This window comes from Aplysia californica, unplaced genomic scaffold, assembly GCF_000002075.1.
Source record: "Aplysia californica isolate F4 #8 unplaced genomic scaffold, AplCal3.0 scaffold00234, whole genome shotgun sequence".
Classification (NCBI taxonomy): domain Eukaryota; kingdom Metazoa; phylum Mollusca; class Gastropoda; order Aplysiida; family Aplysiidae; genus Aplysia; species Aplysia californica.
The window spans coordinates 757,305-767,499 of NW_004797504.1; the positions used below are offsets into that span (position 1 = coordinate 757,305).

Below are 10,195 nucleotides of genomic sequence, written 5' to 3' on the forward strand. Positions count from 1 at the left end.
AAAAGCACACATAAATGTGTTCTTTCATGGGCGTGAAAGATGAGCTAAAAAAGAAAAATTTGACAAAAATTCCCAGACCTGCGGAAAAGTGCCACTTTCTTCACTTTCATTATTTTGACAAGCGCCCGATTTCACCACTCTGCCTCACAAATGTTTCACAATGTCAGGCTTGGTACATCTGAACAGCTGGCTGACGATAGATACAGAAGTCAATAGAAATACAAATGCATACATATACATATATAATATAAATATAGATACATGAATAAAATAATAAAGAGCTCAATCCACGTCATACTTATTATAATTACCAACTCTCCACTCTCAATCGGATGTACATTCAGAGTAGAACAATGATTGTATCACAGTAAACACATGCACTTACTTTCAAATGCACTACTAATACACGTCCTGATGAAACCCATGTCTAGACCACCGAACTTTGACAGTTGAAACCTGAAGATACACAGTCAGACATCCGGCCCTTTGCAAAAGCTTGGCTGTGTTTTGTGAGAATAACAACCTGAGTCCAGCAGATTACAATCTAAGAGAATTGCGTACGTCAAAATATAAAGCGCTCATTTTAAAAGAGTATGAAAAGTACAAAAACAGCCTCTAGTACCCAAATGTCAAAAACTGACGAGCCTGCGCGAGGTAACAATACCGTTACTGTGAATTTGTTCTTTTTGTAGTATGTTCATAGTTCATAATATAAAAAAAATCATTGTCTGTTTACTGGTAACTTACAGCGAAACAACTAAGCGCTGCCACCAGGTTTTTTTAAAAACAATTCCTACTTCAGCAAACACAGCGTTAAGAAACATGGGAAAAGTTACAAACTTAAGCACACATCCACACTAATCAAGTCAGATTAACACATTCATTCTCTTTTTTCTGACAAACTAAAACACATGCACTCACAACCTCTGACAGGTGTGCACTCATTAACTTCTACACACTAAATCACCTCTCTTTTAAAACATATGAAAAACAGACATCGACACATACATACATACATTCTCAGGCATCCACTTTACCTTTCAGCGCCCACGTACATTCACACAAACACACACTCTTATGCTCACCCTTTCACTCAAACGCTTCCCACACCACACAATTCTCAACATTTATTTTTTTGTAGAAACCAGTCATCGATGACTCACAGCCAGCCAACCGGCCGAACCTCTTCGGGCGGCGTTGTTGTTGTTGTCGACCCAGAACATCTCCGGGGATTGTTATAGATGTTATAGATCCAGATCATCTCCTGGCTTTGTTGTTATTATCGATCCAGGACATCTCCCGGCGTAGTTGTTGTTGTCACAGATCCAAAACATCTGCGGGTCGGGGCATCATCACAAGAGTTTGAGGCTGCCGGTGACGCGGTTCACGTCGTCCACCTTGCCGAACACGGCCAGCACGGTCTTGGAGCCCGGGGTGACCTGTGTGAGGCCGGCGTCCTGCACCAGGTAGTGGTCCACCTGTAGCCCCGCGGCCTGCACCGCCAACATCTCCAGCTGCGTCGTGCTGTCGCCGCGGACAACCACCTTGGTCTCTCTGAGGAGGAGGAAAAAAACCCAAGAGACAAGATTAACTTTTTATCTTCAAGAGGAGGGGGGGGTAAACCCACTACGTCGGAGCCCCTTTTGGTACAAAAACTAAAAAAGACAAAAACGTCATAAAAGGGGTCAGTAAATTAAAACAGAGTGAACCTATTTTGATAGTACTTCAGTTAATGAGTGAACACACACGAGTATCAACCAACCACCAGCAGGTTTCACGAGGCAAGTGGCTAGAACAAAAACCTGTTGTAGCAGTAAGCAAAGCCTTAAATTTTTTCTCTCTATATAATGATATAGTTCAAAATGACCAGCTGTCTAAGAGGATCACTTTTCACATCAACCACACATGGTCCTTTAGGAGAGGTTCAACTGTATAATGGGCTTCTTTTTTTTTTACACAAACTCATTTAACTAAAAATTAAAAATTTCTGTTACCACAAAAGGAATTCAAAATCCCTGGGGTGGTTTTTTCCTCTTTATTCTATGCATCTCTTAACGCAAAATCTACTTACCGACCACAAACAAACTCTCGGGTTCGCTGAAGTTTATGTTATTAGGGTTTTACTGCATATACTATCATGTGAGGCATCGTAGTAAAATCAGGCGCTCGTCAAAATAATGAAATCGAGGAAACCAAAATATTTATGCCAGTTTTGACATTTTTATCAAATTTTTGTTGACGAGCGCCTGATTCCATCAGGTTCCATCATGACATATAATTATGAAAGACATAAAACAAGTGACCAAAGTGACAGAAAGGACCTACAGATTAGACACGACACCCTAAATTCGTTCTAGTCCGCGCCACTCACCCGAGGTGTCCCCAGGCCATGATCATCTCGGCCTTAACTTCGTCCTCCATCATGCTCCGGAACAAGCTGAGCGCCGCGTGGGCCACCTGGGCGGCCACCTTGCCCACACCCATCTGGAGCTCCATGTTCACCACAAACACCATCTTGAACGTGTCGGTCGTCAGGAACTCGTCCTCATCGCTGCTGTCGCTGGTGCCCTGGAGGTCTGTCTGAGGAAGGCAACAGCAACAAAAAACAAAAGGGATGTAAAATGTGGGTTGAGTGAGTAGAGTAAGTGCCGTTCAGTTTTACTCAAAAGAGTTTTACTGCACTTGAAAAACAAATAGGTTCATTATATAAGTACAGAAGCTTACAGGTGTTACTACAGATTTAAAAATATAGAAAAGAAGTAAGAGAGACAAGGACGACAGATAATGTTAGAAAGGATAGAAGGAGAAAAAACACACCAGAGCATCTGTCAACTACCAACTAACAGTTTTAATTTTAGTAAGAGTTTTACGGCATTTGCAACACAATAAGGTCATATAAGAGCCGAAGATTAGAGGTGTTACAAGAGAGAGTAACAAACACAAAATAGAAGGAGGGGAGATAAGGACGATAGATGTTCGACTGGAAAGAAGGAGCAAAGTACACCAGACCATCCGCCAACCTCCCACGTTCAGTTTTAATCATCAGAGTTTTACTGCACTTGAAACACAAATAGGTTCATCATATAGGTACAGAAGCTTAGTCTGCTTAGAGGTGTTACAAGAGATTAAGATATATATAGAAAAGAAGTAGGTGAGGTAAGGACGATTAGATCATGTTAAAAAGGATAGAAGGAGAAAAAACACACTAGAGCACCTGCCAACTACCTATGTTGCTCCGCCACAGTATGAATGTGACATGGATAAATCAGCCAATTTACAATTCTACTGTGCATAAGAACATCACAACTGAAGAAAATATAAACACACATTCATTCATACCTCTAAAGGAGTGTCCAGGTTCTTATCATTGTTTTCCAAGAGCCAATCAGCAGCCTGGTCAGCAGTCTGATTACCTGTGTAAAACAAGGCCTGGAGAAAAGCAAAAAACAAAATAAAAATAGATCGATGTAACTTGGGGGTAAATTTTGATGTGAACGAACGAAACTGAAAAAGAGAAGGAAAGAATCCGACAGTCAAACCAGGCATTTTAAGAAGAATAAAAATGAGAATGGAAAAAAAAGTCTTATTTGTTCCGAGCTGAAGTCACAAAGGAACAAGCGTTGAATGCAACTGGACGGTGATAAGGTAACATCAAAATGGCAATTTCCCTTTTAAAAGTAACTAAATCAAGAATGTTCATTGGTTTTACGTCCACATTAAAATTTATCATAAATGACTTCTATATCAAAGTGGAGCCTTAAAACATTCAATAGAAAAAAATGTGGCCAATCTCTTACACTTAAATTTAAAACCTTTTCACACTCAAGGAAAATTATGCTAAAGGACTATCTGGGACTCAGATACAAATGACAAAGACAATGCAACTCTATTTAATATTTCAAAAACAAAAACGCATTACTAATATTTTATTCATAGGCAGAAAGAATAATGTGTCAAAACGCTGTGGAATCAGGCGCTCGTCAATTTTTGGTTGTAAGGAGCTCAATTGTTATTATCTCTAAGCTTGTATTGCTTTTGTTGAAAAAAATATCAATATATCTTGAATAGAAGTGGAGATATAACTTGTGAATGAAGGAGGTGGGGGGGCCACCTGGTTTCAGAGGTAAAATTAGCGAGAAAACAGCCACCAAAGTTTAGTGATTTCCATAGCATTAGAGTCTTTGTAAACTGAAAAATGCATATTTATTTGTGCCTTTCATCAATGTTTTTTCAGCAAAATCCACACATTAATATGTTTTTAAATGGACATTAATTTAGGTGTTGAGCTAAAAAAAAATACAAAATTCAAGATAAATTGCCGAACTAGTGAAAATATGCTGTGATATTTTTTTATTTCATTATTTTGACGAGCACCTGATTCAACCACGATGTCTGACACATTTCAGAGGTTAGTTAGAAGCACAATATAGTGATTGTGTTGTACTGACATGAAAGTATCAGTGGGGATTATAATATAGCTAAAAATAATTTTATAAGTCTTCAAATCACCTGAAAAAGTAAAAAATATAGAAAACAGTCCCTTACTCAACCTAAAGTTTTAGAGGTATAGTATAAAAAATTTGTGCTTGAAACTCTCCATTTGAGGTAATGATCAGTCACACTAATGACCAGACCACAATTCCTATAAGTTAAAACTTTTTACACTCAAAACTGTATGAGTAGCAGCCAATAATTCAAACTCTAAGTCAGACATTCCAACCTGGTGAATCTTGTATTGCTAATTCACTTACACGGATAGCAGCATTTCTAGAAAACCCAAGGCTCATAATCTGAGCAACTGCTTCCTCGTTGGGTTGGAAAAGAAGCTGTCCTGCCCCAGATCCAGGGTTGTCGGAACCTGCATTTCCAGACGACATCTTTGCTACTTAAACGGCAGTCGGAATAAAGAATGAATGAGCCAACTTCACTTGTTTCCTGTGGAACTTGTTTCCTAAGGAAAAGAAAATAGAGAACAGTTTAGTTAGTTCAAAATTTCTAGGCACAATTCAATAATGCAAAAAGGGACAGATCCAATCCAACCAAAAAAATATGTACGCTTGCAACAGTGCAAACTCCCTATATGTTTCCCCAATTCCCCTAAAGAAAATGGAACACCGAATCATGCCTGAAATCCACAGGCTGTAGGTGACTGACAAAGTTTCAACTGGAACTATTGGAACTCTAAAGTAAAGACGAAAAATATCATAAATCTTACACTACACCTACAGTAACAGAATTTTAAAAAATTAGTATTCATTACTACAGACACTATAAAATTTAGAGATATAATGCAATTGATGGATAAAATTTATCAATAGACCAAGCAAAATGGTTTCATCGGTTACTGCCGGAAATGGCTCCAAGTTTGAGAAAGACATCATCAATCAAGCTCTCAATTAAATTAGTTGTTGTCTTCAAACAAACACAAAAAGCTTAGACTAATTAGTATAGTAGGCCTTACTATTTTTTATCTCCGGCAAGCCGTTGCCAGTCGGAACCGCTGTGCCAGTGAGCTACTGACAGCGGCTCGGGTACATTCCATTGCGACAACTCCGACATCAAAATACTTTTAGGCAATTGCTGAAAACAAGTCTCTTTTTTATTGAGAGTTCATTCTTTGATGAATTATCAAAACAGGTCGACTTGATTTTATGACCCATTTAGTGACTGGGTCTGAAAAAAATACCCTCAGAATCAGAATGAATCAGGTTCAAAAGTCTCGTACCTTTGTTAATACGACGCGCTCACGGAGGCTTCCTTTTTGAAGTGTTGCTTCTTCTAAAATGACAGCTGACGCAACGCAACTATCAGCTGAAAATAGCCATATAATAACAAATATATATATAATATATAATCGTATCTCAGATCTGTGAGTATAATTCTTTTTTTTCGATAGAAAATAAACATTTGTGCAGGAAATATCTTGCGGAATACATCATTTCACGCAGTTTTTTGTAGCAGTAAAACACACGTACTCATGTCAATCTTAAGGTAACTTTCGCTGTGTGAAGTGTGCGTAGTAGGCTCTACCTAAGACGGTTTTAAAAAGGATTCGCAGTGATTTAACACATTACACCCTAAGGGCCTGGACGGGAAGTCCATTGTTAGATCCTAAGCAAGGGGAAAGAACCCACCTCCCATGAATACTAGCCTTTAAAAAACACATATTTTAAAAATACTTTTAAAATTCCAAAAATCCTGAAAAAATAAAAGTTAAAAAGAAAACTGAATGTAGTTTCAGAAAAATATAACTTTATGTATGCGTAAACTGTTGGAAATGTTCTAACTTTTGTTCAATAGGGGTGTCCGATCCATCACTCTCACTCTCAGCCTCGCGGTCAGGCCATAGATCTAAATTCTATATTTTCTCCGTCTTATCAATCGAAATCGCCACAAACTCGTCCTACAACGTTTTCATCAAAATCTGAGCCATCTGATTTGTCATGCTCGTTTTTGCTCAAATCCATCGTTATTTCCGTTTTCAAACTCAATTGTGTCGCTTTTCAACAAGTCGAGACACTTTCGAAGTGTCGGTAACGCGATCGCACTCCGATCAGCTCTAATACTAAAAACTACTGGCCCGAAAAATTTCGTTTCGGTATCAAACGAAAGAAAAAACTTTTTGCTATACTATGCAAATCAAAATCCCGGCCCCAGAGTCTCGTCAAGGTGAGACTTTAGTTTCTAAAGACGCTGGGTCGGCGCGGGCGGTTCCAGGCAAGTCAGGGTGGAGCGCGTAAGGGAATTCCCGGGCGAGTTAGGGTGTAATGTGTTAAGCTCATATATTCAAAATTCTTGATGTCAGATTTCCAGTGAAAAGTCAAAAGGAAACCGTTGTCAAGAAAAAGAAAAACCCGCTGTGAAAACTAACGATCGATTTGAATAAACTGACACTGACGCCGAAGGATAACAGCTCGCTCGGCTTGTATTCTCAGTTATCGTTGTTTATATTCCCGACTTTGCACTTCGTGACCCAATCGCCTAGTCAGTCTACAAGTCGTAATTTACAATAAAATTTAAAGAAACGGATGATGACAGTGTTAGCGCTGGAAAAGGTAAAACAACAACAATTCATAGTACTAAAGTGCGGCCCCAGAAAAAAGTTTTAATTTGATACGCGAACTCTACATTCAGGAGGGAGCCGTGAACAAAGCCTGCAAACTAGATTCTACATTTACTGCGCCATGAACGTAGTCATTGCCTTTAATTCTCCCAATCTCCGAAAACAGAAGAATTCACAATGGTGCCCCTGGGCCTGGGTGGAAAATCTGGCTCTGTGCTGCGGACTTAGACCTAGCTAGACCTAGATCTAGGCCTAGATTATCTAGATCACGAAAGAATAAATTAAATATTAGAGTTGAGGAGCAGACAGATGGGTTCGTTACTTGCAGATTCAGTCAGAGCGAGCAGGTAACAGACGGCTATGCAAGCGGACTGCGAGCCTCAACAGTTAGTTTTTGGGTCCGCTCCACAATTTTACTCTATCAGCGAGCGGACTGCGGACCTCAAGCCTCAAGTCAGTTTGTTTCTTAGGTCCGCTTCACAATTTTATTACTGAGGGGATGGGCGAACAGACGAACTCTAGATAGCAGACGAGATACTCTACACGAGGTTAAGCCCATTGTCTATTTGTTATGCCTTATTATAAGGCCAAGAGTTTTAAACCACTAGTGGTGCCACAGGGAGTGAGAGTGAGAGAGGCCGGTGACGTAGTAGTACTATGTGTGTAACCTTTCACCTCGTATGTGGGTCACACTGTCTCATGTCACTATCATGTCCCAATTACCACGAAGGCTTTTTTTGGGGGGGGGAATTAGAGAAAGGAAGAGGCTAGCCGTACTTAATGACGGCTAGACTGGCAGTCTAGCCGTACTTATTCTTAATATGATGGCTAGACTGACCATTTACAAAAAATAGGCCTACTGAATTGTAAATATACATTTTTAGTGTGCAGTTTGCATTTGAGAGACGAAACCAGGTGCCTTAATGACAGTGCAGGTATTTTAAACCTCCTGTTTTATAATGTTAATAGGGCCTAAGATTAGTAAGGCTAGACTTCTTGTCTAGCCATACTTAAGTACGGGTAGACAGCCAGGCTAGCCATACTTAAGGACGGCTAGACTGTCAGGCTAGCCGTACTTAATATTGATGGCTGAATTGTAAATGAAGGAATGTGGCTATTCTCATCCGGGGTGAGAATAGAAAAACGATCTACCTCTCACCCCGGGTGAGAATTGCCAGCGTAGGCTATTCTCACCCGGTGCGAAACAAGACCTGCTTTTCCTCATTTTGGAATACTGTCTATCGATGTGGATGATCCAATTGATAAAAGCCAAGAAAAAATTACGTTATAGCACAAAAGTAAGCTAATTTGATCGTCTTCAAAGATGCTATGGCTATTTCACTTTTCGAATCGAGCCGAACTACGCGGGTCGCCATTTTGTTTTGCCCGGAAGTTCTCGCAAGATCCACTCCTCCCCTATCTCTCTCTCTCTGTCTCTTTCTGAATACTGTCTATCGGTGTGGACGATCAAATTGACCAAAACAAAGTTAAAAAATGATGTTAAAACACAAAAGTAAATTAATTTGGTTGTCTACAAAGATGCTACAGCTATTTAACTTTTCGAATCGAGCCGAACTACGCGGGTCGCCATTTTGTTTTGACCGGAAGTTCTCGCGCTACTCCTCTCTCTCTATCTTTCTCTCTCTCCACTGCCCACAGACAAAATTGTACGCTTTTAGTAGGCTAGGCTACAGTTGTAATGGAACAATTGTTCACGGCACAAAATTCTACAATGTTTCTGTTATCGCAGTGTAGAATTCTGTGGTTTAGGGTGAACGCAAAATTTGTTGGCCTAGATCTAGGCTATAACGGTGAACGCGCACCGGGTGAGAATAGCCAAAAGACTCGCCTGCACTATTCTCATCCCGGGTGAGAATAGAGGTGGCCGTAAATGAAATTTTTAGTTTGCAATGAAAGTATTTGTATTTCAGACAAAACCAAAATATGCCTTACTGACTTGCATGTGTATTTGAACCTGAATAATTACTAGATATAAATCTAATGAGACCTGTGTGCTAAACAGGCTTGAGTCGATAGGGCCAAACCTAGATCTAGATCTAGATCTAGATTAGATCTAGATCTAGAGATCTAGATTCTAGATCTAAGTGTACGGCTAGCCACTTCTTTAGAGAAATTTTCGCCATGAACGCCTAGCTTAATGTGGGACAGGAGGGTGATTTTTTCTCGAGGGGGGGTGTGTAAGTAGTTAGTAGGCCTATGCAGCTATGGAAGTGTGGAAGGAGTCGCTCTCTGCGTCTCTGTCCGTCTGCTCGAATGCATGGGAGTTTCTCCGCCCGCTCGCTAAACACACTGTTGTCTCTGACTGATGTCTGTAGTGTAGCGAGTACTGAACTACTCCTCACAAGCGGACGGCTCGTTACCCGTCCGCTCGTATGCGGGTAGAATCTAGATTCTAGTGCCAGCAAGTAGATCTAGATCTAGATCTAGATATCAAGAATCTAGATCTAGTCTAGTTCGTTACTCGCGGACGCTGATTTAGCGAGCTCGACTCAACTCTCCTTGCCGCTTACTACGACTACTGCAACTCACGGATGAATCTCAGACGTCGTCTACAGTACAAGCGTCAAATCACATATTACAGCCTACTAAAGCACTTAATAAGAATAAAACCTACGTTTATACTTGTTCACTTCAGCAAAGAGGGATCAATACAAGTGGAAATGGAAAGACACAATTATTCAGACTCAAGACTCAAGAAGTGTGTGTCTATCAAACTATCAACTGGGCGCTACCATGTTTATAACGGTGGATTATGGGTAGGAACTTAGGAAAGTTTCTATTCCGGAGAGTACAACAATTTTCTTCGTTCAAATTTCCGTTGGAAGTATTTTTAGGAAGCATTTTATAATAATCTGTCCTTTTCAATAAAAAAAATTACCATTCCAAGAAAATGTAATATTATTACAATATCTCATGAAATTTGTTTTATGTTCTCTTCTTATATTGTTTCCGGTATCAGGTATCAGGGGAGTAGCGGGACAGTAATGATCTTTACCGTCGCATGCAGAGGAGGTGTGTTCAATTGTTGTCTAGGAAATGGTTTATAGGTCCTATTTATACACAGAACTATATAATGTCATTGCATATCGAGTATTTTTGTCTACTAAGACA

General features: G+C 39.9%; 1 protein-coding gene across 2 annotated transcripts; it reads right to left on the reverse strand.

Annotated features, from left to right (window-relative positions):
* Positions 1 to 793: 793 nt before the first annotated feature.
* LOC101859414 (probable peptidyl-tRNA hydrolase 2) lies at positions 794 to 9,850 on the reverse strand. Of its 2 annotated transcripts, XM_005100056.3 has the most exons (6): positions 9,699 to 9,850; positions 5,726 to 5,811; positions 4,752 to 4,951; positions 3,340 to 3,429; positions 2,372 to 2,580; positions 794 to 1,554 (listed from the first exon to the last, which is right to left on the reverse strand). In XM_005100056.3, exons 3-6 carry the CDS (start codon positions 4,875 to 4,877, stop codon positions 1,353 to 1,355), a joined length of 627 nt encoding a protein of 208 aa, XP_005100113.1. In that variant the 5' UTR covers positions 4,878 to 4,951; positions 5,726 to 5,811; positions 9,699 to 9,850; the 3' UTR covers positions 794 to 1,352. The 2 variants fall into 2 exon arrangements, with proteins under 2 accessions (XP_005100113.1, XP_005100112.1); XM_005100055.3 differs by lacking the exon at positions 5,726 to 5,811 and having other exon boundaries at positions 9,699 to 9,843.
* Between the last annotated feature and the right edge of the window lie 345 nt (positions 9,851 to 10,195).

Bases quoted from the DNA above. Each gene is read 5' to 3' on its own strand.
- LOC101859414 (XM_005100056.3), bottom strand. From the start codon at position 4,877: ATGTCGTCTGGAAATGCAGGTTCCGACAACCCTGGATCTGGGGCAGGA. The intron at 3,430-4,751 runs GTAAGTGAATTA...GCTTTTCTCCAG, and splicing joins CTAGAAATGCTGCTATCCGT to GCCTTGTTTTACACAGGTAA. The intron at 1,555-2,371 runs GTGAGTGGCGCG...CCTCCTCCTCAG, and splicing joins ATGGCCTGGGGACACCTCGG to AGAGACCAAGGTGGTTGTCC.